We start from the raw sequence: 27,680 nt of genomic DNA on the forward strand, positions 1-27,680 counted from the left end.
CAGAGAGCCTGATGTAGAGCTCAATTCCAGGACCCTGAGATCATGACCTGAGCCAAAGTCAGAGGCTTTAACCCACTGAGCCACCCAGGTGCCCCACAACGGTAATTTTTAAATTGCATACTTCAAGCTGATTCTCAAAAATATTTTATTTTATCTTATTTTATTATTATGATTTTTTAAGATTTTATTTATTTATTTGACACAGTGGGAGAGAAGGAACACAAGCAAGGGGAGTGGGAGAGGGAAAAGCAGGCCTCCCACCGAGCAGGGAGTCCAATGCAAGCAAGGCTCGATCCCAGGACCCCAGGATCATGACCTGAGTTAAAGGCAGATGCTTAATGACTGAACCACCCAGGTGCCCCTTAAAAAATATTTTAAATGTTCATGTGGAGTTGGCTATGGCACATGGTGCCTGAGCTCTACCTTTACGAAGGAGGGAAAAAGAGAGTTTAAAAAAATATTTTGAAAATATATTATTAACTATGTGGTCCTCTAGGCTGACTGCAAAGGTTTATTTTTAGCATCGTTCTATGTAGGAAGTTATTTCCATTGTTAAAATGTGTGGTATGTGCTTATCATTAGCAAATACCCTAGTCTTTTATACCTTGGGCAGCATATATTGCCTTGGTATTATTACGAGATAGTTCCTTGATTAATACTCTAAAAATGGATTTGAGGTGCGAGTCCGACCCCAGTGCCTGTCCCTGAGACTCCACAGGGCATTTTTTAAGGCTCTTGGGCCCAAAGATTGAGGTAACTGGCACCTCCTTTATTCAGAAAGACTTTTTTACTCAATGGGCTAATCAGGGCAGTTGGCATCTTGTTCCTACAAATATAATCCTTGTGTTGCAAGAGACTTATGTTATTGATCTTCCCTTGAATCTGGAGATTTAAGTGCTGTTGGGGATGAGTGAGTGCTATCTCTCTCTTCGCCCTCCCCTCAAAAGGTAAAAAATAGAAAAGAGAAAACAGCAACAACCTAGATTTATAATGTCAGCGTAGGTTTACTTTTCAGAGTAAAATTCTAAGATTTTTATTTTAATGCTTTACTGTGTGTGAAATTATCTCTTTCCTTTTTATTACCTTTGAGATTGCCGGAATTATCTACCCACAGGCATGTTCCGAGAGTCTTTTTTCAAAGTGCTAGGCTGGGTGTGCAGTGAGGGCGATGGGTACATAGGGTGTCTTCTGATGTTAAGGACTGCAGACCTTCCTCAGAATAAGGATTGGTACAAAGAAAGCAGATTGCCTTTGTAGTAGTATTTGTGCTTTGTGCATGAATTCCAGCTGGGATATCTGACCGAACTCAGGCCATTACCTCAGTGTTGCATAAACCTGATGATTATTAGAAACCGTCTTTATGTTCATCTCTATATTTTTTCCTTTGAAAAATTAATAGTTGACCAAAGATATTTCATGGGATTAACCTGTTTTACTGGGGTAAGTCACTAGATAGTTTTGAATGTGGTCGGGAGCTCACCTTGAGGTTAATTGAACTGTGTGCGTGTTTCTCGGACCTTCCCTCTTCCTTGTGGACAGCAAGGTTGCCCATGGGTGGAGTTGGAATCTGATACCCTGAGTTTTTGATCCCGTTATGTTGGAATGTGAAGGGACTTTAAAAACAACTAAGTGCCACTGCCATGGTGGTCAGCGGGCACTGAGGCAAGACGGTTGAGGTGGCCCAGAGAGGACAGACACCTCACACCTGGGGCAATCCAGGTGCAGGGCGAGGCAGATGCCCTAGCCCGGTCCTGGGGATTGTGCCTGGGACTCAGGCTCCTGGAGTGCATTCGATGACATTCTCACTGAGCTGGGTCGTGTGCTCTGCCAGTGGTTGAAAAGCGGACGGGGTCCACAGGTTTTTAGGAGCCTTCGGGTCCACCCTCTCATTCCTGTCATGCCCCCACAGGCCAACTTGCCCCTGCTGCAGCGCGAGCTCCTCCACTGCGCAAGGCTGGCCAAACAGAACCCTGCCCAGTACCTCGCCCAGCATGAACAGCTGCTTCTGGACGCCAGCACCACCTCACCTGTTGACTCCTCAGAGCTGCTTCTCGATGTGAACGAAAACGGGAAGAGGCGAACTCCAGACAGGTGAGAGGGAGGAGGGCCCTGGACTCACCGTGGCCTTTTCCTCCCATCTGTGCTTCGAAGACCTGTTGCTTCTGAAGTGCTGAGTGAGCCGCCCCAGAGGCTGTCGGGTCGCTCACGCTGGCCTGGGAGGTCACTGAGCCCGTGTCAGTCAGGCTGTTGTACAGGTTCATCTTGGCCGCCTGTATTAGTAAAGGAAAAGGGGTGAATACCATTCGGATGGGCTCAGTGCCACCCATGGTTGTTAGAAACACGGTCAAGATGAAAATTCTCACTTATTACAGAATTCAACCCAACCATGTATTTTGCCCTTCCCATGTGAGGAAGTTCGGCCTTCGGAGTTTCCTCAGAACAGGACGGTTTTGAAAGCTGGCCTTTGTGGGTTGCTCAGTAAGTACAGTGCAGTGGCTCTTGAAATGGGGTTTAGAGGAGTTGAGAGAAAATTTCTGAGAAGCTAGATGAGCTGAGTGAAGATTAGCACTAAGGAAGAGAACTAATAGATGGCACCTTTGTTGAACAGTTTATCAGGCAGTATTCATTCCATTAGGCACACTGCTCTCAGAACTGCGAATTCTGAGAATTGTAAAGGAAAGCCCCTTCTCCATTCAGCCCTACAAAGTAGTTGTTGAATAAGGTGTATTCTGTGAAATTTCCCATGTACCTATTAAAATAATTTTTTGAGTGCCTCATCCTCATTTACAAATATTTTCTAATATAGGAATATAAAGTCTTATTAGCAGCATCTTGCATCATATTTGTAAAAATACGGAACTGTATTGAAATGAAACCATGTTCAGAAACATATTTGCCCCATGCTTTGTTTCCTTTCTCTACTTATCCACCCTGTGTCTGCATTTCATCAGGCATGAGTGAAACAGCCTTTGAGAGGTTAACATTCTGGCACAATCACATTCCAGATGCATAGGAGCTTATGATCCTTGGAGCTACTCAGAGACATCTATCTGTGACCGACTTAGCTACCCTTAAATGTATTAGCTGCTTTGCAAATCAGAATGTTATTAAAAGCCAGCCAGTTTACATACAGTTATTACATAATCCTCTGTTAAGCAGTTTTTATGCTACAGTCTCTGGAATTTTTTTCCTCTTGACATAGGACATTTTGATAGTTTAAAATCCAAATGCAAAAAGTTAAACATTAGTTTACTTCTGACATGCTATAGACCTGCCTCCAAGCATGACCTGCCAACAGGGCTGCTTTCTCCTTTTTGGAAACCATTTTTCCTTCGTCATATTTAAGCATTTAGTGCTTTAGCTTTGAAAAGCAACTGCTTAATCCAGGTGTCTGAGTGGCATGTCCACGTGATACGGAAAACCCAGAAGCGGCCCTAGATGATTCACACGTGCCTTCCTGTCTGCTGCTAACCCCTGTACCCTGCAGGAAATCCCGTACTGTGTGCACATAGGGAGGTGTTGCAGCTCTGTATTTCAAGGATAATGTATAAGAATTAGAGACTGGATGGACAGTTGGGAAGAAAACACTTATTTGGGTGGAGGCTGGGGTACCAGGAAAAGCTCTGGATAGCTGTGATAAATGTGAAGATAATCCTACAGGCAAAATTGGAACTGTTCTAGAAACCCCAACTGCTCAGTAGCAGACCCAACAGTTTCATTCCCTTCTCTGTATCCCAGCCACTTCTCCACTGATTTTCTTTCCCAGTGTTTTGTATTTGAAGGTGTTGTGCCTGCAGGCTTTGCTTGGACGATGCTGTGGCGAGCCCTGAGCAGCGTGCTAATACTGATCTGGAAACTTCGTGTATATTCCACAGATAATCAGCATTTTTGTTCTGGTGATCTGTAGCTGCGTGTGCGTGCACATTTGCGTTTGATCAGGTGGAACTTTCTTAAAACGCCGCCAGTCTTGTTCTCCTCCCTTCGTTATTCAGAGACAGTTGCTGGAGGCCAGAATTCACACAGTTGCTCTTTGACTGGAACATTCTTTTTTCAAGTGGAACCCTGAAGTGTGTGTTTTAATGGAAGGATGGCAAATGGATTTCCTTAGAGTTAGGAGGACGGGTAATGAGAATATGTTGTGTAAATACATTTGTATCTTGTGGGAATATGATCAGAGCCAAGAAAATATGGGTCTCTACAGTATTTTTTTTGCATATATTTTCTGCATCTTGTTTGCATATGCATTTTCCTCTCCTCTGGTTATTTATCTGTATATCCAGATCTACTATATGAAATTTTATAGAGTATGGAGCTGTCTGACAGCAGAGCTTTTTTTGTTTTACTGAATGTTTTGTTGGTACATATGGTCTGACATGGATGAGCAGCCACGGTGAGATTTTGGAGTCTATTAAACTGGCTCATTAAAAAGATCAATCTGTTTCTGTAATAACACTGGGAACCATCAGTCACTAAAAGAGGGAAAAACTGACACCTGAGGAGAAAACACATTTTGGTAATTTGTTCATGACATGTCACGAACAAAAGAGCGCTCTATATTTTGTTTACAACTTTGGGGGCTTAAATTCTGTGACGATTGCAGATCTACCCTACGAAACAGTCATCATACGTTTCTGGGAGGCGTTGTGGCAAATTTAACTTCCTTCTCATCCTTAAATATGATTGCCACTGGTTATGTTCCTTCTTTTTTTAAACATTATTGTTATTTACAGGGAAATGAAGACTCTGAGGGAGATCTATGGAATCTTTTTTTTTTTTTTCTCCTGTAAAAAAGAGTGACATTTATTCCACTTTCTTTTTAAAATATCTCCAGGGTGAGTTTCTAAAGAACCATACCAAATTTGTAGGTCTGTGGTAGAATACTATAGAACCCAATTTAGAAAAAGACAATTTTGATTTTAAAATCATGCTATTTTTTCCTAAGATACTAAGGAAAGTAAATAGAAAATTCTGATTTCTTACTCTTTGCTAATATTTAAGAGTTGATTGGTTATAGTAGACCTTGATTTTGTCATTCTATGTTGGGAGAAGGTGACAAAGGGAATAGGAACCTTCCTGGTGCTGATTAAATGAAGTGACCGCTTTCAAAGATAAGACTAGAAGCTAAGAGCACTCTTTAAAACTTCTCGCCATGACAGTCATGAAGACACTCACACTTTCATGTGGGGTGAGGAGGGAAGGAGCAATTAGAGAAGGCTGCATTCTTTAGGGACTACAAAATGCGCAAGAATTAGGAAGGTGAAAACACTTGTGTTAATCATCATTGCTGTCTGTCTTTCCTCACAGCTTTGATCCTGCAGCTTTTTGTTATAATTCATCTTTAATATTATGTTTGCATCTGTTAATGCTGCTTTTCTGACTTAGAGAATCTTCCTTGTTTAAGAAATCAAACTGAATGATCTTTGGGTTTGTATGGGTAGCACTGTTTCTACCTCTACCCCTTACTCTTTCAAATGATCCATGTGAAATATTAATCCTCTTCTCATTTATCATCATTTTAATAGAACTATACTCTAAATTGTTCTCAGCTTAACACATCTAAACTTTATTATGTAGACCACACAGTTGCATTAATATGTATTTCCTCCTCCCTCCAGAATTAAATACTATTTTCTAAAAAGACTTGTTTGACCTTTAGAATTCTGTAGCTCATCATCTGGGAGAGATCTTATGGATCTACCAGGCCAGTGCTTGAAGAAATCATGACCCAATGAACTTGCTTAAAGTCACGAAGCTTCTTAGGGGTAAAACCAGCATATTTACAGACCTGAAATCTTGCAGTTGCACAAAATATGTTTTGATGTGCAGTTTAAATAAGGAAAGCTCAACTAGAAACTAGAGGGGTTTTTTCCCCCCTTACTTTCCCTCATTTATTTCTGCTGCATAATTGTTAAAGTGGGTAAATACAATAGTATAATATTCTGGGGGTTTATAGATCTTTTTAATGACGGAGGATCCACAGTCAGCCAGGTTTCCTGGCTTAGTAAGTTTAAAAAACATTGAAGGTTGAAGGGTCAGAAGGCAGTCATTCTGAAACTGTGTGGTTGAGTATATAAGATTGGTCGTCACAGCACACAGCTGCTGAAACTGCTAGGCCCATTTTTCCGTTTCTCTAACATAAATGAGGTCTCAATATTTTTGTCTTTCTAAAAAGAAAAAGTGGATACACTTTACAACAAATTATAGGATTAATTGACTATGCCAATCAGAATTAAATTTGTATTGTCTACTGCATTCAGTTTTCTGTGATAAAATGTAGGGAATTTATGTTGCATTCTTGTTTTGTTTTGCATCTTGTATGCAGTCTTCGGTTGCACAAAGTGAGTAATCATTCCTTCAGAAATGACTTTTTTAGGTAGTCAGATCAATCATGAAGTCTTCTAGTGAAATAGCATTCAGTTGCATTTACATGATCAGACTTGCCTGGTTGTAGAGGACATTGTGGCCTCTCCACACCCACTTCCATGTGAACTTGGCTAGTCTTATTTCTTGCTGCTGCCCTAGGGTCTAGCCCCCTGCTGAATACTCTTCATGCTTTAGTTTGTTTTCTAACGGATGGTTTCTGCTCCGTGCCTTGGTTCTTATACGTCGTCATTCTATTCATACTCTCCAGGCTACCTCAGGCAGTATCTGCTATGTGCATGAAATCTTCCCAATCATAAATATTTAAAATAGTTACGATTTTACTGAGCACTTAAGATGTGCCAAGCCTCATGCTAAGTAACTGACATATTAATATATAGTAATTCCTCCCCCCCATCTGTGGGGCATACATTGGTTCCAAGACCCCCAGTGCATGCCTAAAACCACAGATAGTACCAAACCTTATATATACTGTGTTTCCTCCTATATATACATACCTGTGATAAAGTTTAATTTATAAATGAGGCATCATGTTCTTAACAACAAAAATAAAATAGCAGTTACAACAATGTTCTATAAAAAAAAAGGTCTCTCTCAAAGTACCTTCTTGTACTGTACTCACTTTTCTTGTGATGATGTGGGATGAAAAAATGCCTGTGTGATGAGATGAAGTGACGTGAATGACGTCGGTGGTGTGAGGTCGCGTTAGGCTGCTTGCTGTTGGCTTGCGGACTACAGGCGCGGAAGAGGATCATCTGCTCCTGGACTGAAGTGCCTAGGGAAGTGGAGCTAGGAACAGTGAAACCACAGATTAGGGGAGCCTGCTGTATACCTAGTGCTTTATTTTCTACCAGGCCTATTGTATAGAGGCAGGCTGGAGAATGTGTCTGAGGTCACGTGGCTTCTAAGAGGTGCACGGGTGGGATTCTGACCCCTCATTCTCTGACTCCAGCCTCCGTGGTCTTGTAATAATGACTCTTCCACCACCAGCCGCCGAATGCCCCACCTTGAAAACAAAGTGATTTGATTACGTTTTCAAATGCCAGTTAACGGGCTAGGCTCTTCATGTGGGTTTTTTCAGATCGTCCTTAGTAGCTCTGAGACAGTCATCATCCTTTGTGGACGAAAACACTGAAGCACATAGCAGTTAAACTGTCTAAGTTCATACAGCCAGCAATTAGCAGTGCCAAAACTTGAAGCCAACTCCACAGCCCTGCTCTCTTGAGCGCCCATTGTGGAGTGATCTTTACTCCCTCTAAAGTCTCAATCCACTTTTGTACTGTTTTTATGTGACGTGCCAAATTCCGGTCCTTCATGAATGTATAGAAACCTTACATCTCTAATTAAATTGTGTTTATGGTGAAGATTTCTTGCCAGCTCTCTTCCAAAAAGAATTTAAGTCTAGTACTAAATGATAATCTTACGGGGAGGGTTTTGAGGCATCGTGGATTGTATCTTGGGCATCTTTTATTCCCAGGAAAGTTTACACATGTATTACACATACTGGGTGTCTGAACCAAAACAAAGCAAAGCACCACACACACACACACACACACCACACAACACACACAACAATGCCAACAATCCTACTTGAACAAATAAAGTTAAGCATTTAATGCAATCATTTTCAGTAGTATACCAAATGGTCTCTCTCTCAAGAGTCTTTCTTGCTTGCTTTCTTGATGACTATCTTGCTTTCTATTGTTTTAAAAGATGTATCTCTGAAATACCCACAACAATGAAATTAGCCATGCATGGCCCAGGAACAGAATGCCATGATTGGCTCACTGACCAGAAAAAAACTGGAGGGTTCCAGTTGGAATTTTATAGATAACAGGTTAGAAAGGGAAAGCACAGTTGCAGATAGCAGGAGCAGGAGAATTGAGTACCTTGCAGTGGGCAGAAATTAGAAAATGCATGGGGACAGCCAGTAACAAGTTGAGCAGGTGGCAAGCTTTGGGAGACATGGGAGGGAAGACTCAGATGGCTCTCTGAACCTGCCTGTTGTAATTCTTGAAGGCCCAGGTGTTGTGGCTGTGTATGTGGAGTGGCAAACACCGCCGGCATCTTACTCGCTCCTGAAGGGATTATTAGCATGTGCTGCTTCAGCCATGGAGGGACTGAAGGCATTTCTTTCCATATGGCCCAGCGATGTTGGTCCTGTGTCATTCAGCGCTCTGTTCCTCCCCGTCTGCATATCCCACTTCCTCCAGGGAGAGAGCAAAAACAGTGAAACCACTCTGGGGTGTCATGACGAATTAGGTTCGAATTTCATTTGAAGGAGGCGCGGTAATTTGTAATACATTTAATTTCAGATGCCTACTCAACATCCATGGAAAGGTGGTATGTTAAATTTTTATCTAAACTTCCCTGGTTCCTCATGATTCCTGAAGAGACTTTTTGCTGATTTGTGTTTTGGAAATACCATGTCAAGAATGATTTTACCCCCCCCCCCCCTTTTGATTCAGTGTCTGGTTAGTCTGTGGAAACCTCAACAAATCGCATGTGTTAGAAAAGGGAAGGAAGATGTGCTTAATAGCAAATCATTAATGTCTTTGGGCTTTTAAACATCAAGCTACTACATTAAAATGAGATTGAAATCTAGACTTTTAAAGTACAAGAATAAATATATGTGTCTTTTTATTGTGAGAGTCTGCTGGCAGCTTAGCCCTGGCTGTGGCTGAAACGCTGGTCGAGAGGACAGGGGCGTGAACAGGCCAAGATGGGCAAAGGGCACTGTGCTACAAGAGGCTTAAGGGACCCTTGGCAGGACTTGATTCGGAAAAGAAAGTTGTAGCATAGTCTTCATTATTGAGGAGCTGTGGGTGCGGGGAAACAGCGTGAGGTGGAATAAAATGTAACTTAGGTTGTCTCTAAAGTTTTGTTGTGTTTGTTTTAATGTTTATTATTTCCCATTCATCCCATTTTACTGGGCAGGAAACTGAAGCCAGAGGTTAACTTCCCGAGGTCACACAGCTGAGTCCTGAGTGGCCTTTTATTATTAGGGCCTTCAGATTCCTGAGAAGTGATTGGGATCTAAATGTTGATGTGGTTGGGTTATGTTCAGGAAAATTTCTCTTGGTAGGGAGAGAGAATATTCTCAGGCTGATTTAAAAAACAAACAAAATGCCTTCCAGAAGTCTCTGAGACATGACGGACTTCCCACTAGAATTTGAGTTATTTCAAGAGTATGCTGGTATGGGACAATGAAATGTGACGGGACAATTTGTTCATTCAGCCCCATACACTTTGAAAGGGCAACATTAAAAGAGCTAATTTGGAATTTGTTCAAGTAAATGAGGTGTAGATAGTTGTTGGCATTTTTTAAGAAGAAGACAGACAAATAGCAATTAAGATGTTTTAGTTACCTTTCTGGACATAACTCCTTTGAATAAGGTTGGCCTTATAACCAGACATGGGTGATTTGTGGAAGCACCAAGGAGACCTTTCATAGCTTTGTATCTATGAGCCGTGAATGTTTTAATGCTTTGCTGTTAAAATGTAACTACCTTTGTGAGGTGTTGAGCTTTATTGTTTCGATAGCTAGCAGAATGATAGGACAGCAGGGTCCTGATAGAAATGACAGGACCGACTCAGGACCTAGCCCTGCTTGGGGATATTACTGTCCTTGTTTTAGGAGGAAAAAACCTCTTATTTCATAATAATGGGTCATTGAAGTAATAACACTGATCAGACAGCTGATCTGAGGGTGAAGGTAAATAACATATATCCAGCCACTTTGAAAATTATAAGAATTCTTCCAATGTTGTATGTTGCTGTTAGTGAACAGAGAGGCAAAACCAGTAAGTCGAGGTGGTTTGATAGCTGGGTCAGAGATGTTTGCATATTTAGAAATGCAACAGGGGCTGCTATAAGGTATTTAGAGGATATTTTCTATTTTTGCGCACACACACACACATACAAGCTACAGATAATTGTTCAAAGCAAAGAACAGAGACGTTCTCTGTTGGCTAAAGTGGTTGACTTTGACAGAGTTTGGCCAGCGAAGCATTCGGCCTGTGTGTTTCGATTATAACCATGATGTCCTAACTAGGCCATTTAGATGTAAATACAGAATAATTCAATCGCAGAGTTTTCAAACTAGGAGGGGACCTCAGCAATCATCTAGTCCAGTGGTTTTCAAACTTGATTTTAGCAACAGACCTGGTCCTTTAAAATGAAACCTTAGGTCGAACCCCAACTTGCAAAACAGAAAATTCAGTGGGTTCCTCTTGTCCTTCAAGTCTTCGATGTTTGGGGGAAAAAATTCTTCATTGCCTGCAGAATCCTGTAAAAGCACTTCAGGTGGCACAGTTTGAAAACCACTGATCTAGTCCAACCCTTTCATTTTACAGATGAGCACACTGAGGTCCAGAGAGGTTAAGTGGCTTGCCCAAGGTCACACAGCTAGTCGTGGAAGAGCCAGGACTAGATCTCAGGTCTCTTGATTCCCAGTCCAGTGCTCTTTCCACTACACCACCCTGCCGGTAAGGTAGGTGCTGTGTCAGCATTATGTTCATAGCTATTAATAGTTCTTCAGTATTTATCAACTGATTTATGCTGGTGATGTGCATTGAATGTTGAGATGTTTTATTCAGAAATATACAGGATATAAAAATAAAGACTAGAATGTCAAATTTACTCTTAGAAGATAAATTGGCTAGATTGTTCCTTTCACTTTTAAAAAAATTATTTTAAACAATGTATTCAGGTAGTGTCAGGTATATTGGGTGTTTCATCTGATATCAGTGATCAAGATATATGGAGCCCGTATGTATCAGACACCTACTTGGACGGAAGCAGCGTTGACTTCTGGCTGCTAGTCTCACGGGGACCATGCCCTGCTGTCATTTCCAGCGTTGGCTCAGTTCCTGTCGCTAGAACTGTGCCTCTCTCTTCAGCAGGTAGTGGCCATGTATTATTTCACATTCAGCTCTGCAGAACTTCTCTTAGTTCTTTGTGTGCTTGGGCCTTCTGTCTCTACCTCCTCTATCCTTCTCCATCTGGTGTGTATACATTGTCACTGGGGCTCTACCCTAAAGGGACATACAGGGTGGTTCATGGCAGTCTTATTGCTCTAATCTCCATATCTCTGTTGAGTTAGTTTCCATGCAGATGCCTCTGGCATTTATCAGAGAGCATATTCTAGACTCTACCTAAGAAACTAGGAAAAGTGTCTTAAAAGGCCTCTATGCTATTGTTACCAACTTAAAATCAAAAAGGCATGTAGAAGTCTGCAGCGACTGTGACTTGGTAGAATTTCTCATGGAGACATTTCCTGGGAAAGTAGATATTATCACTGGTCTAAGGTTAGAGTGCTGGTCTTGTGAGGAGAGCCGAATACAAAGGAAATAGTGTAGGAGCTGTGATTTTGGTCAAAGTTGGGATGTGACTGGTTCCTATTTTACTGAATATATTGAGTTAGTTTCTAAGAAATAGAGATATATCCAGCCCCCCAAATACTTCTTTAGCCCCATTTCTGTGTGAGAATCTAGGAGCAGTGATTAGTTATCAGGGCCTCATTCGGACAGCATATTCCTTCTGAAAGCCAAGTTTAAAGCTGTGTATTCCATCATGAAATGCAGTCAGGGTGTGTGCCTATCCTGCCCAGAGACCTGAGGACAGCACACAGGCTCTCTGGGCAAGCATCCTCCACTTTAAGGGGGCACACTTCCAGGTAGTTCTTAATGACTGCTGGGGAAGGCAGTGTCCGGGTCCCAGACTTTGCGTTGCTTCCTTGTGTTAGCTCAGCATGATCAGCTTTCCAGTAGAACTTTCTGTGATGATGGAAATGCACCGTACGTGTGCAGTCCAATGTCATAGCCACAGGTTGTGATGGTGAGTACCTGAGATGTGGCTACTGCCCCTGAAGAACGAGTTCAAGCTGAATTTACATTAGCTTCCATTTAAATTGAAATGGCCGCATGTAGCTGTTGTATGGGACAACACAGCTAGCTCTTAGATGTTCTCTGACATGAAAATCAGATGCCGCATTGGATAAATGGAATAGGAATTCCTTCAGAATTCATCAAGAGAGGGATGCCATACCAACCACTTTGATGGATCTTGACCAAACAGTTTTAGGATAATTTGTTTGAAATCAAGCACTTGTTTTTGTTTTGTTTTTTTGTTTTTAATACATATGGTAGCTAGGGAGGGAGATTAAGTAAGATTACTCTTACTTAAGTAAGTATGAGTACTCTTAGTTGTGACCTCACCACACATGCGAGCTACAACCAGAAAGATATCTGCCAGCTTGGTGAGGCGTGAACCCATTTTCTCATGTGTGCGGTCTTGCGATGGCTTAGGCCTCAGCACCGGTTCCAGTGAATTCCCACAGATCTTCTGGGAAGCCAAGTTTAGAAAGTTTCTGGCCAATAAATAAATACCCTGTTTATATTGTAAGTTCAAATGTGAGTGTCTGAACTATGCTGGCTTCTGAATAACATGATGAAACTTTTTCTTCCCCCTTTAGAACCAAAGAAAATGGCTTTGACAGAGAGCCTTTGCACTCAGAACATCCAAGCAAGCGACCATGCACTATTAGCCCAGGCCAGCGGTACAGTCCAAATAACGGCTTATCCTACCAGCCCAATGGCCTGCCTCACCCCACCCCACCTCCACCTCAGCATTACCGTTTGGATGATATGGCCATTGCCCACCACTACAGGGACTCCTATCGACACCCCAGCCACAGGGACCTCAGGGACAGAAACAGACCTATGGGTAAGCTGAAGAATCTGTTCACTTCTTATGGCATTGGATGTTTGAAGACTCCCATCATTGCTTCTTAACTGAACTTGAGGCTTGAAATCTGTGATAGGGGTAAAAATTCTCTCTCTTTATGTTGTCTCCTTTATGAGAACAGTTGGTTAGTATGAGTATTTTTTTTTAGCAGCTGTGCTTTCTCTCTCTTAATTACTTATGGTCTTTATGACACAGCCTAATTTTTTTTTGGGGGGGGGAAAGGGGCACCTAAATTAATATAAAGTCCTCAGCAAATGCAAAGTGAATTTTTAGGTTTTTCTTTTTTTTTTTTTAACATTAGAGATTTCATACGCAGCCTATCTGCCACAAACATTTTTTAAAATGTTAAGATGTTCCTTTTCTTTCATTGTACTTTTATTTCAGACAGTCTTAGGATTCAGTTTGATTTTTCCAGTCTTCGTGGTACTCTGTATTTGAAACATATGAGAGGCACGATGTCTCTGGCTTAAATCAACAGATGTTCTTTGAGGAAGGTTTTGGTACTTTCTTCACCTGCAAGTGACCGTGATTAAATTTAGTATTGACAGTTTTGTGTCATAGATCAAAGTGCCAAAGAAAGAATGAGTTTAGGTAAAGATGTGATCCATTTGCCTGTGTTCATTCTTTCTTTACATAAAACTGTTGAAGAGGGAAGCATTTAGGAGCCATGGCTTATAAAGAACAAGTGTCTGCCATGCAAAATAAGAGGGAAAGAAACAAGGTAAGATTGGATATCCTGAGATCAGGGGTGGAGGGGAGAGCATCAGAGCACTGTTCCGGGCTCTTGTAATTCTTGATTTTAGCGACTCGAGCTATTCATAAACTGAGAGCAACCGTCAATCCTTTCTTCTTTCTCCATCTTCTGTGTCCACTCCGCTTACCAGCAGGACTTCGTTAGTCAGCTAATTGCTGCTGAACTTGCCTGGCTGGTAGAGTTGGTGGGCAGAGTAGTGGAAAGAGCAGGGAAGGAAGTCTAAGTGGAAAACAAGAACACAGGGCCGGGGATACAGAACTCCGGGAACAGCGCTGCTCGAATAGCAGGCATGGTGTTTTTAGCCAGAGACAGAGGTAGCGTGCTGAGTAGAAGTTTACGTAAGCTTTCACTATAGTTGCTAGCAAACAGGGCTGCTGTATTTGGGTCTTTTTGCCTTCTTTCCATGTAACCCTCCAAATGTTCAGAAAGTAGGAAAGGAGGCTCAGGGTGAGGGGAGGGGCCATGACTGAGGCCCTGGTTGTGAGACAGTCAAAAAGTAGTTCTGCTTCCCACAACAGCCTTTGCTACATTTCTATATTGCATTGGACAAAGGGCTAAGCATATAATTTGTGCCTTCTTAATAACTAATCTGTCTAATGTTCTCCCAGGTACTATTTCTGAAGAGCTCTAAAAAGTGGTTATGTCATTTCTCAGCCTGGATCAATATTTTGACGCCCCTCCCACCCCCAAATGAAATGTGGTAACAACCTCGTTCTAAGTAAAGGGCTTGCCATTTTTTTATGACGTTAGGCCTCCAAACCATCATTGCTCATTTTCCAAATAGAAGTGGACTCACCAGGTCATTGTAAGACGAATTCAAGATATCCTGCTCTTGGAGGTGCTGGGAAGTAGCCTCTTTGTTAGGCAGCAAATGCTATTTTATAAAATATTAGTTCCAGTGCACTATAAAGTAATCAGCAAAGAAGTAATTAGGCTTACGTGCAATGATTATGTTTTCATCTGGTAATGTAAAATATCCCTTTATGAATTATATCTGTACCCACTGGTTTTATGTGATTTTTCTTCAGACCACGTTCCTTACCTTTTAATTATATTAGCTTATAAAACTAATAGTGCTAATCTCTATAAATATGTGCAACTACTTAACCATCCCTAAAGTCTGGCACAGTTTAGTGTGTATTGGTGTAAAATAAAATCTTGATGTATGAGTAACAAATGGTGGTGTTACATTAGGCTGCCATTTTGAGAATATAAAAATTGTCATAAATGTATACTTAGTCTAGTATGACTTATAAATGCCTATTATGTAGAGACATACACTCACTGGAATCTTCTAATAAAATACCTTTATAAACAGCATTAGTTTATAAGTAAGCTTCAGAGTTTTAATCTAGTTAGCTAAAAATCCTCTAAACTATAAGAACCAGTTAGGATTCAACATTATTGTCAAATTGCCCACAAATGGAAATGTGCTCTTTAATGATTATGAGTTATTTTCCCCTAGTATATCCCTTTGGTATTATGAATATAAGTGAAAATTGTGTGGTGATGAATATTTAAGTATGTGAAATAGAAATTAATAAATGTAAGATTTTGAGTTAATTTAGTTTTTCCTTTTTAGAGATTTGATTCTTTCTAACAGATGACCTTCAGAGTTCAGAAGCAGCAAATTATATATTTTCTTACCAAGTACTGGGCTCAAACATGTTTCTAATGTACTTTTTTTTTTTTTTTTTTTTTAACGAGATGAAGCTTAGCAGTATTCCACAAATATTGGAATCTCATTATCCACAGGCATCCTATGGCTCATTAATATTCCTCCTGGCGTTAGCGCTTATATCATTGTCAACTTAGATCTGCTGAATTTTTGAAACTTTTTTTTTTTAATTATTTATTTAGAGAGAGCATGTGAGTGGGGGTTGGGAGCAGATGAAGAGATACAATCCCAAATAAACTCCGCACTGAGCATGAAGCCTCATGCAGGGCTCAATCACATGACCCTTAGATCACGACCTGAGCCAAAATTGAGAGTCAGATGCTCAACTGACTTAGCCACCCAGGCGCTCCTGAAACTTTCAAGACCTCTAGAGTTCTTGGTCCTCAGAAACCAAATAGTAAGATGCCTCCATTGTGAAAGTCAATGCCATATTTATATCTTCATCACTCTCTGGTTGTTTTCTGTAATGACTCATTTCAGTGGTAGTGTTTTTATTTCCTAAAACATAAGCAACAAATAAGTCAACAAAAATTACATATTTGCAAACATTTCAACTTGAAATAGTCACAACAGACAGAGTAATAACTAAATATTCTTTTCCCCCAATGTCTTTTCTATTATGCAAATTAACACATATTTGCAATTTTACTTCTTTACCAATAGGTGGCATTGACAATTTTAACTTTAAAAATGTATCTCTGAACATGTTCTAATTAGACAAGAAAGATGTGAAGTGATTTATATTTAGCTTTTTATTTAATCCGAGAAAGCACTGTGTGTGTGTGCCTCCATCGGCTATAAATTAAATTGCATTTCATGGTTGGTTAAAAAGAGTCATGTGACTGATCATCTGTATTTCTCTATATCAGGTAAAAGAGGGACTTCTACCCACTCTGATTCCACAGAAAGTGAAATTCAGTATCTCAGAAGTCTCCTTGTCCTCTAACTCCCACATGATGCCCTCTTGAGAAGGAGCCTACCTAGGTGCCTAGAAGCCCAAACCATGCCAGACTTAATTGCTATTCAGAGTAATGGTTAGTAACCCCTAACTGAAAAGGGGTTTTAATCATTTAAAGTGGAAAATATTGCCATAGTTCAATGCCTTTCTTTTGTAGTGGAAACTTAAGAATTTGTAAGAGGAGCAACACATTTCTGGGTATCTCTGCTCATAGCTTCCCACCCTGTCCTCTCAGGGAGACACGTTTGTTTTCTATCTTGATGAGCATCCTACCTAACTGCCCATGTCCATTGCTGTTGTTGCTCGTCCATTGCTGTTGTTGCTCGGTTGATAAGCACTTCCATGTTATCTTTTTGTGTTGTACCTTAATTCTGATGCTGAAGAGCATTAATACTTAACTCTATAGATTACAAATTAGGGGGAGGTTGGGGCAACCTGAGGGTTTTGAAGGGTCAGGGGTGGGAGGTTGGGGGAACAGGTGGTGGGTAATGGGGAGGGCACGTTTTGCATGGAGCACTGGGTGTTGTGCAAAAAGAATGAATACTGTTACACTGAAAAAATAAATAAAATGAAAATCAAAAAAAAAAAAACAAATAAAATCTTAAAAAAAAAAAAAAAAGATTACAAATTAGGGTTTTGGGTTTCTTGGCTTGGATTAAGATATCTAGCCAAAGCTAAGCACAGGGGTGGCTCAGACAGTTAAGCAGCCAACTCTTGATTTCGGCTAAGGTCATGATCTCATGGTTGTGAGATCCAGCCCGGGGTCAGGTTCTGTGCTCAGCAGGGAGTCTGCTTGGTATTCTCTCCCTCCCTCTCCCGTTGCCCCTCCCCCCCCCCCATTTGCACACATGCGATCTCTCCCTCTCTCTTGAAATAAATAAAATCTTAAAAAAAACGATTTTTTCCAAAATTACAACTGGTATGTTGTATTTTCTCCTAAATGATGTCCAATTTATTTCTTTAAAAATTTTTTTTTTTTAGTAAACCAAATGAGTATACATTGCTTTCATATTTTGTAAGCCCTCTCTTCATGGCCTAGTTTCATCATGGAGGTATACACAGTAGAGTTGTGTTCATTTGCCTGTGCTGAAATGTGGAAAAATTTTACCATGCTCATTTTAGAAAAGCATGGACCTACCATGTAAAGTGATTTATGCTGTCTTTATTTTTTTATTTTTTTAAAGATTTCATTTATTTATTTGATAGAGATCACAAGTAGGCAGAGAGGCAGGCAGAGAGAAAGGGGAAAGCAGGCTCCCCATGGAGCAGAGAGCCCGATGTGGGGCTCGATCCCAGGACCCTGAGATCATGACCTGAGCCGAAGGCAAAGGCTTAACCCACTGAGCCACCCAGGCACCCTGCTGTCTTTATTTTTAATGCTAGAAAGCCGCACTTTGAAACCACTTAATGTCTCCGTGTGGTTTCTCATATTTATTAAGAGTTAGTATATATTTATATTTTCAATTTAGGAACATGATATGGATAACTGACCTAGTGCTTGGTGTCACTTTACTCCCTGTTTCTTCTTACATAAAGGGTTCCGACCATATGACCTGCAACATTCTTCCTAGTTTTAACATTTTATCATTCTTTGAACAGCCCATTAGGTAATTGCGAATGTGAGTATGACTTACGTCTCCATTAAAAAATCAAATACATTTTCACATCATTTAGTTTAGTCTTTGCTAAGTGCCTGCATGCATATGGATTATGTCCTGGACACTGTAGGGTGATTCAGCCTTCTTTACGTTCGTAGGGTTGCATGGCACACGTCAAGAAGAAATGATTGATCACAGACTAACAGACAGAGAATGGGCAGAGGAATGGAAACATCTTGACCATGTAAGATATCGGTAATCATTTAGGTTGAAATATGTTTCAAAGACAACTGGAGTGGGCTTCTATGATAAAAGAGAAACGAGTGGGGATGCTTTGAGGGTATTACATTTTGTGCTATCCTTGAAGAAAGTAATGAGTGGGAATATTTGCAATAAATGTAGGATTTGATTTTACATTAATATCAAAGGCACTGATGTAAGAGAAGTGTGAGGTCGTGGAAAGGAGTCCTCCAAGCCAGATCTGTGGGTTCCTGTTTTATTGCACACGGGTCACTTGGTTTATACAGTAATGGGATTAGTATTGGGAACTTGGCTGTGTGCCTTCAGCCGAAATCTCTGTCATGAGTCATGTTCACGCCTCCCACGTTTTACTCTCATTCCCACTGAGTTTACTACTCTGTCGGGCCTCAATGTCAGGTCTGACCTTTGAAAACACTTAGATGGAAGGAAGCCATGGGGACGGCCATTGCGTCCCTCCTGGTCCTGCGGTGGTCTATCTCGCGGCCCGCCCGAGCCATTTGGTGGTGGTGACAGCCGTGCTCTTCCCCCACGCCCGCCCCTTCCACAGCTGTTGAACTGCATCATGGACATGGTGGAGAAGACACGGCGGTCCCTCACCGTGCTGCGGCGGTGTCAGGAGGCCGACCGCGAGGAGCTGAATTACTGGATCCGGCGCTACAGCGACGCTGAGGACTTGAAGAAAGGCGGCGGTGGCGGCGGCGGCCACTCCCGGCAGCAGAGCCCCGTCAACCCGGACCCGGTGGCGCTAGGTACTTTTCCTTTGGGTGGATGCGCTGGACGGAGAGTGCTCACGCTCTTCGTGCCCATTTCACGTTTGGGGGGTCTTGGCAAAAATAAAGGGTGTGCAGGGCCTTCTAGAGCGATAAACATTGGACATCCCTGGTAGTCCTTGTGTCTCCGTGCGGAAGCCCACGGACTGGCCAATGCAGAGGCGGTCGCGACACGTCAGCTCCTCTTTGCAGGTAATGCTGGGCTCGGGGCATAGCTTCGAGGCGGGGCCAGGGTCTCACCTGCGTCGCAGAGACCTCTGCCCCTGCACAGCACGCCTCGCCGCGCCCTGCTCCCAGTGTGCCAGAACAGAATCTCGGGGCACCAAGCTTCTGTGGTGGCAGCAACTCTCCAGGGAGTTCAGCTGCCGCTCGGTGTTGGATGTGTTGTCTGATTTTTAATTGATGACACAGTCTCTAAGACGGCCTTGTTTTCCAGCTGTATCTTCTATTTTCATAAAACACTTAACCAGGAAGAGAGACCTAACGTTATATAGCCTGCTAGCTGGCACTTGCAAATTAGCAATGAAGGGAGCACTGTCTTCTGGTGACCTGACCTTAACCTAGATTGCGTAAGGCCTTCATTTTTAAATTTTTTTTTTCAAATTTTTATTTAAATTCTACTTAGTTAACATATAGCGTAATACTGGCTTCAGGACCATGTAAAGCTTTTATTGGTTCTAATATGACTGCTAATATAGTTGAGCTTTAGAAATTGAATGCTTAATATGTAACCATATCTAATATTGATATATGGAGAATGTTGAGCATATAAATAGAATATCGTCACAGATACATGGAAAGAGATCCTGAACCTGGGAGAATTTTTGAGTAGCCTGTGAACTTTCGCCTCAATTAATCACAAGGTGTCACCATTTACACTGCTGGCTACTACACATGGGTGCCATCTGAGTAAACTTAGTGGAGATGGATTTGTGTCTGTCTTTGTTCTCATCTCGTTTTCTTATTTGTTTAGCCACACACCTGTCAACTCACTCAGGGCGCAGTCTGCACTGCAAACAAAACCAATTACACGTGTGCAGATTAAGCTCATGACTCTGGCCTCCTTATCACCCCTCGCTGATTATCAAAAATTAAAAACTTGTCTATTACTTGGCTATTGATCATATTATATTTTTTATTAAAATTATTCTTAAGCAATAAAGTTCCCTTTGTGCTTTAGGTTTGTGGATTATTGCTCATCCCTGAATGCTGAATGCTTATTACCATAATAAGTGTTAAACAAAGATTCCAAGTCACTTACTTCACCCACTAGGTATTATTCTAAAGCATGTTTTAAAGATGAATGTACATTTGTTAGGATACATTAAGGCAAGCAATGAAAATAGGTTTAATTTGAATCAACACCAGTCCATGTAAAACTATTTAGAACAGAGTTGAGTAAGTATCCTGTTTTTTATTTCCTTACTGTGAACAAAAATGGTTAATCATGATAGATCTGTTCAGGACAAATGAAGCTGGTATCTGTAACCACCCAGTGTCAGCAAAAATTAAAAGCCTTAAACTAAATAAAATTTTAGGAGTCCAAGAGTTTGGTTTAACCTGCTTTATTGAACTGATTTGTTGAGTCAGTACTTATTTATTTAACATTTACTATGTGCCAGGCATTGTGTTAAGCAACATAATAAAGGAATAAAATCCTTCCTCCCTTCCCTCGAGGAGCTTCTGGTCTATTGGAGATGCGAGGCAGGGGCCCCAGCCAGTGCCCTGGCACTAGACGGCCCCTTAATTGACAGGATTAGGATTATCTGCTATCTACTGTCAAAGAAAAAGTTCAGTCACTAATGGGACTTCATGCCTAAGTGAGTTATTTACAGCACCCAGAATATAGGACATGTCATATCATCACCACTGTTGCGTATACATTCTGGTGATGCAAATGTATATTGTTCTCGAGGACAATGGGTTTAGTTTCCCTGTTAACTAAAAGAATAAATAAAGTTGGTTTTAAAAAACTTCTTAGGAGTACCCAAATTACATTATTTCTGATGATGCTTTATGAATTCTTATTTTGGTCATATGAGATTGCTTTGGCTTTAAGTTTTTGGAGATTGTAATATTCAAAGACTACAAGCATTTCCTTTCTCTGTTTGGATTCTGACTTTTTTCTTTTAATAAAGAGTCCTGTTCATTGTGGCCACAGAACCATAGGCTACCTTTTAAGAAACCATCCCAACTTGAGAGGTAGCTTGCCAAGAATCCACACAGTGCGCAAGTTTAAGCAACCGCCATGACCTTTCATTGTGCGCCCCCTCCTAACCTTGAAGCCTGTGAGTTTTGTTTTTGTGGGGGCTGGGCTGTGACTCTGAGACAGCTGGTGGTTTATAATCATGGACCACACTGATTTCACATGAAGTGTTTTCGAAGGTTCTCTCCTAGGTTTCGGAGTTGAATATGTTGATGTGTAAAGAAAAGACCAGAGATTACTGACTGATGAGTCTCATTTCTGCCTCCGGAGAGTGTGTCGTCGAGTGTGTGTGTGTGTGTGTGTATGTGTGTGTGTGTGTGTGTGTGTGTGTGTAGATAAGAACTAGGGCTATGTCTGTATCTTTATGTGCATGTAGATCTCTGTATCCTGCAGTTACATTACCCATGTTTCTTTTAGCTCAATTCTCTTAATTCCCTGCAGCTGTTACAGAGGTCAAATGAGACCTGCAGAACTTCAGAATAATATTATAGGAGATATCTTTAGTTCAAAATATTTCCTTGGTTACCTCCCTAGCTTGGAAACACTGGCAGTGTTTAGTCACACACAAATACACACACACATACACACTCTCTGAGAATTTTTTTTTTCTCTGAGAATTTTTAAATTGCATTTGGGGCCTGGACAGAGGAGAACATAACCTCCATGACCACTCTGTTGTACTTGTTAAACTTACTCCCCTTCTCACTTTTGAAATCTATCCATAGTGTTAAGTCAGTGTGAGGGATTAGTAAGAGAACATGACTAATCTATTACTAATTGAATTTTGGAGAATTTTCCCTAGATATTAAATGAAGGCTATTTTGAACAGCCTCTTGAGCAATTTTTAAAATTGAGTACACACTAAGCCCATAATGTTGTTTCGACTCAAAAACAGGTTGGTATCATGAAGGACTCTTCAAAATATTAGATTTTTCCCTTGAGCTCATAGATTTTTGTTTTTATTGTTATTACTTTCCAGGAAAAAGTCCAGGTATTTAAGTACTAAACTTAGAAAGCTAATTTTTAAAACAATTGTCTACTTTCGAAGTATCTTTTTCTTTGTACATTTGAGTTTTGTTACATTGTAAATTTCACCCAAGAGAGGCTAATGCCATCAGAATTGACACATAGTGTCACTGAAGTAGAATTGCTTTTGTACATATAGGGGGGGAGCTGCTGGTTAGCACTTCATGGGCCTGAGCGTTGGTCTGGGTCTCTGTGCCGCTGCTTTTCTCCTCCTTTCTCCATTCCCCTTTTCTCTCAGTGTGCTGTTCATATCACTCTCTTGGCTCCTGACATTTTATTTCCTTTAGATTACTTTCTTTTTACTGGCTAAGTACTATTCTAGAATCGTCCTATTGTTTATCTTGTATTTGTGTGCTTTCCTTCTGTATTTCTCAAGAAATTCTTTATACTGTTAGAGTTAAAAGAAGTATCCAGTGATGGACTAATGTCAGAGACTGGGCATAACTCTCTAAAATAGGAATGCATCCCCCCCCCCTTTTTTTAATGTTTGGATATTGTGATGAGAATGTATGAAATTTTGAAAATACTGTCATGTATGTTTTTGGTAAGAGTTTCAGAAAGAGACTTTTTGTTTGTTTTAAATGGAATGAGAAGTCAAGTTGACCATTCATAAAAAAGCTCAGGACTTCTGAGTTTGGCAAATTAATACCACCCCTGCTTCAAGTAGATTGGTGGGGAAATTGGTATTTTAAAATTCCACTGGCAGCAAGCTTTATGATTGTCATGTAATTGAATTACAGAATTTCTCATTACTGTCTAAAACCTCAGGAAATCCAGCACGAAGGTTAAAAGCACAGATTGTTTGAGTTTGAAGCCCTTGGTCCTCTTCTCCCTAGTTTTGTCACCTTTGGCAAGTAATTCTTTGTGCCTCCGTTTCCTCATCTATAAAATGGGAATGGTGATAATACGTACTTTATAGAGTTTCTGTGTTAAATGAGTTAACTGGTATAAATCATATGAGACAGTGCCTGACCCATAGTAGGTATGATAAAAGTACTAGCTGTTATTATTATTTCTAATATGTAATCTGAAAAAGAACTTAAAAGGACAGGGATATATGAAGCCAACTTGCTTCTCATCCAAGATTATAAAATTAGAGTAAATTCTTAAGTACTTTTTTCATTCTGAAAATTCTTCAAAGCAGTAATTTTTAGGTGGCTACTTTCAGAGGCAGAAAAACTAGGAAAGGGGAATTCTGTTTTAAACACAGTAAATTTGTTGTACCTTTGGGATCCTACTTCATAATACAAGGCTAAGGGAAAAATAGTTTGCTCCCAGCCAAAGAAAGATATCCTGTCCTACTATCAGATTATAAAAGCCACAAACATGTTATTCAGAGTATATCTGCATGTAAAAGTTTAGAGTTTTATATACTTGTATCGATTGCTTTAAATCACATCATGAAATTCACTTCAAGATCATTCAGCTGAGTTCCTAAGTGCCCACCGTATTGAAGTATATTGGGTTTAAAAAGAAGGGAGTAATAGTTAAATATACCCATCTTTTAAAAAACAAGAAGAGTTGATTGCCTCCCAGAGCACCAGGTACTTTTATTGTTAAAAAATCCTACAGCAGTTCTGGCTTCTAGGTTTGGTTTGGGCTACTGAAACAAAATATTGAGGTTTCTGAATTCATTATCCTTAAAAATAATAGCATTTATAGAGATGAACCCACTTAACCTGTCCTTTCTTTTGGTGGTTTTTGTGATAGATAGTATCATGATCTCAGCTTCATTCTGCCCACTACAGGACGAAGGCCATACGTAGGTGCTGCCAAGCTTTCAGCCTTGCTGTCCTGGGTCAGATGAGGTCCCACTGGTTCTCCACAGGCTATCAGCTCATCCCTTCATATATACTGATGGCGGCCCTTGCTGTTTCTAGTATCCAATGGTCTCCATTCTGTCGTAAGTGTAGTGTCTCTTCCATCTCCTACATCATAGATTGCTTTTTCTGTTCTTCACCATTTCTTAGAACTACTCCTCCACCTTGATGCCGTCCCTCTCTCTTCATAGATGTGTTCTCTTCTGGAGGGTCCTCCTCTTCTCCTCTCGCCCCCAAACAATTTGTATCCCAAATAAAGCCAGAACTCAATTTAGGACTTTTCTATAATTTTGCAGTCTTTCAGTAGTTACGTAAATATATGTTTCACATTTTAAACCATCTCCTATAGGCTCTTTGGTCTTTGTTTCTGTGACTGCATTTTAATACAGCTATCCATTTTATAGCAACTGATGTTTTATAGGTGGTCAAGATTTAATGGTGAATAAAAAATTGCTTCTTTAAAACCTGGGCCTTAGAAACATAAGGTGTTTTACATAGGTTTGTCTAGAGCAGTCAATATTCTTTTTTTTAAAATTTTTTTGAAAGAGTTTATTTATTTGACATAGAGAGAGAGATCACAAGTAGGCAGAGAGGCAGGCAGAGAGAGGGAGAAGCAGGCTCCCTGATGCGCAGAAAGCCCGATGTGGACCTCCCTGGATCCCAGGACCTTGAGATCATGACCTGAGCTGAAAGCAGAGGCTTAACCGACTGAGCCACCCAGGTGCCCTAGAGCAGTCAATATTCTAAATTAAGGAGGTCCCAAGAGAGAAGTTGTCTCTTGTAGTATAGAGCAACTTCAGGATTTTTTTGTTTGTTTTTTCAACTCAGCATTGCCTATAAAGACATTGTTATTGCTACTACTTCAACAGAAGAGAAGATAGCATATTTATTAGGCATTTGGTTTCTGTAGCGATTTTATTCATCAGTGTATCAAAAGTAGATTCTGAGGAGTACATCTGATTTCTCCATTCTTACACATTTACATATATATGTGAATCTGTTTATTTTATAAAAATTTTTTGCCTTTGGATTCCTCTCTTATTTCATAAAGAAATTCAGAAAGTAGGCTGGGATTAAGAAAAGTTTCACTTGATTATTGGCTTTGGTGTTTCTGTTGGTTCCAAGGTCAGGTACAGTTTGAGTCTACATGTCACTGAGAATTTTAGGGATATATAGGCAACTCAAAATATTGCGTAACTGTCCAGTGTGGTATATGGACCCTCACAATCTCTCCTGTACAATGCCTGGGAAGGTGGGTGCCTGATTAAGGCTTAAACATCATGTTTGATTAATTTGGGAGACTATAAACATTTATGAGTTTTAAATAAAATTTATACAAATAACATGTAAGAAATTTGAGGACTTCCCAATAAGGACTAAGACAGAATTACTAACTATGTAAATAACTTCTATCCCCAAGTGACATTTACTCAGGGAATAAAAAATTACTATTGAATATTGCTTAATCCAAATCTCCTGAGAGGTTTTTTGTTTGTTTGTTTTTCTTTTTTCCTTTCGTTTCTTTTTAAGTTTTGTGCTATGTGAATTTAAATGCTAGGAGAAGAAACTTTAAGGTGCTTTTTTCCGCCTTAATTATTGATGAGGAAATAAGTATCCATTCTTACTGGACAGCCTACTAAGTCATAATGGTGTTAACAGTAACGAGGGTAATAGCATCTAGTGTCTAATGAGAGTTGGGGGTGTGCCATGCTGAGCGTGTAATAGGAAGTACCTCTTTCAGTCTCCACAGCAGTGCACTCAAATGTTGTACCGGTGTCCCACTTTACAGATGTGGTGACTGAGACATGGAAAAACTAACCTGAGCAATGTCACCTGACTAGTAGGTGGCCAAGCCAAGGTTCAACTTCACTTGGCTCTAGAATGAAGTCTCTTCTGCCTAAGCTCTCTGGGGCAGTAATTAATTTCTTTCATGCTTGGCCTTTGGATAACTTAACATTACCTTTCCTATTGCCTGTAATAATGATTGGCCGTTATAAATAATTTTTACTAAGCTGTTGATCTTTTCTTAATCCAATAAATGGAAAAAAAAACTTTTTTTCTTTTGCTACTTTGGAGAAGACATGATTTTTCTTTATATATCAATTCTTATACTTTAAGCCAAAATCTGTTCCTAAAAAACTGTCTTTAAAAGTTGCCATAGGTTTCTGACTGTTTTGTTGTGTCTTATGGAATGTGAACTTGATTATACTTCCTTTATTTCTTCTGGAAATAGTGGTATGGAAGGTCATCCTGATGAATCTAATTAGCCATATCACATTTTCTTGAAGTTGTGTGTGCTCCAAACAGTTTTATCTAGCTGTTTTATGAATGAAAATTACTTAAATAAAAATATTTTGGTTTTCATCATTTTCCTTATAGAATTCAATGTGTGCATGAGAATAGCCATGAGAATGGATATTTCAAGTGCATCTGATTATCACATAATCATGAAATTATAAAGTTTTAAGAATTTGTATATTTGGAATAATTACAGATTTAAAAAACATTGCAAAGATAATACAGAGTTTCCAGATGCCCTTCATTAAGCTATAATAAGCTTTTGCTAATTCAGAATAGTTGGGGAAATCTTCAGCTTTAGCCACTGGTAATCAATGTACCCTATAAGGAATCAAAACATTCAAACCTATTTAAGGCATTCAAATGTAAAATGATGTCTACTTAGCTAAATTGAGTGTGCTTTTCTCTGTTTTCCCATATTCTGTATTCTGGTACTTGACATTTCTTAAAATGTTGGGAAAATTTTAATTACTTGAAATTTATCAGAGGTTGAATGATTGTTGTCTTTATAAAAATTAAACTTTTTTTTCTTGCCCCCAAACCTCTAAATATATAGGCTTTCGTTGAAAATTCAATATGGAAGATGGGTAGTACATATTTTAACTATGGAAGACATTTTCAGTTTATTTTCTGTGATACCTAGAAAAATGTAAAAGGTATCCTATCATTTCCACAATCATGTTATTTTGGAGGTTAGCATTCCTACATCAGCTTATTATGATCTGTTTTCTCAAACTTTTAAAAATTTGACAAGAATAAGCCCAGCGTTTCATTTAAAGTGAAACGTCATTTTGTTTTAGGAAGCATATACTAATCCTGTTTTGTTAACTGAATATCTCTGAATCCATTCTAATGAGTTTCTTCCTTCCACCCATGTCAAATCCATAAGATCCAATTTGTGTGAAAATGTTTAATGCTCGGCGAGATTTTTAAGAGGTCATTGTGAGAACTGGAGGGCTATGGAGTAAGGCTCACTATTTCTTGAAAGGTGCTGGAATCAGAGCTATGTGAAAATTATATTAGCCTAAGATTTGATTTTTTAACTACCAATCTGACTCTTGAAAACTACCAAATACAATTTATTTTCCGTAACAAAATAAAGCATGACTATAGAAATTCCCAGAGTGAGAGGGTTCTGGGACCAGTTCTCCCAGACATCATATTGTATAATGTAATCATTGAA

General features: G+C 40.0%; 1 protein-coding gene across 1 annotated transcript in view; it reads left to right on the forward strand.

The window, feature by feature from the left end:
* RUNX1T1 (RUNX1 partner transcriptional co-repressor 1) overlaps positions 1-27,680 on the forward strand; it is a 132,819-nt gene that overhangs the window by 81,731 nt on the left and 23,408 nt on the right. Inside the window, 4 exon segments of the mRNA XM_046023573.1 lie at positions 1,910-2,091; positions 12,857-13,107; positions 18,275-18,360; positions 18,925-19,126. Of these exon segments, the coding sequence (XP_045879529.1) occupies positions 1,910-2,091; positions 12,857-13,107; positions 18,275-18,360; positions 18,925-19,126 (721 nt within the window).

The sequence above is a fragment of the Meles meles genome, chromosome 1 (genome assembly GCF_922984935.1).
Source record: "Meles meles chromosome 1, mMelMel3.1 paternal haplotype, whole genome shotgun sequence".
Taxonomy (NCBI): Eukaryota; Metazoa; Chordata; class Mammalia; order Carnivora; family Mustelidae; genus Meles; species Meles meles.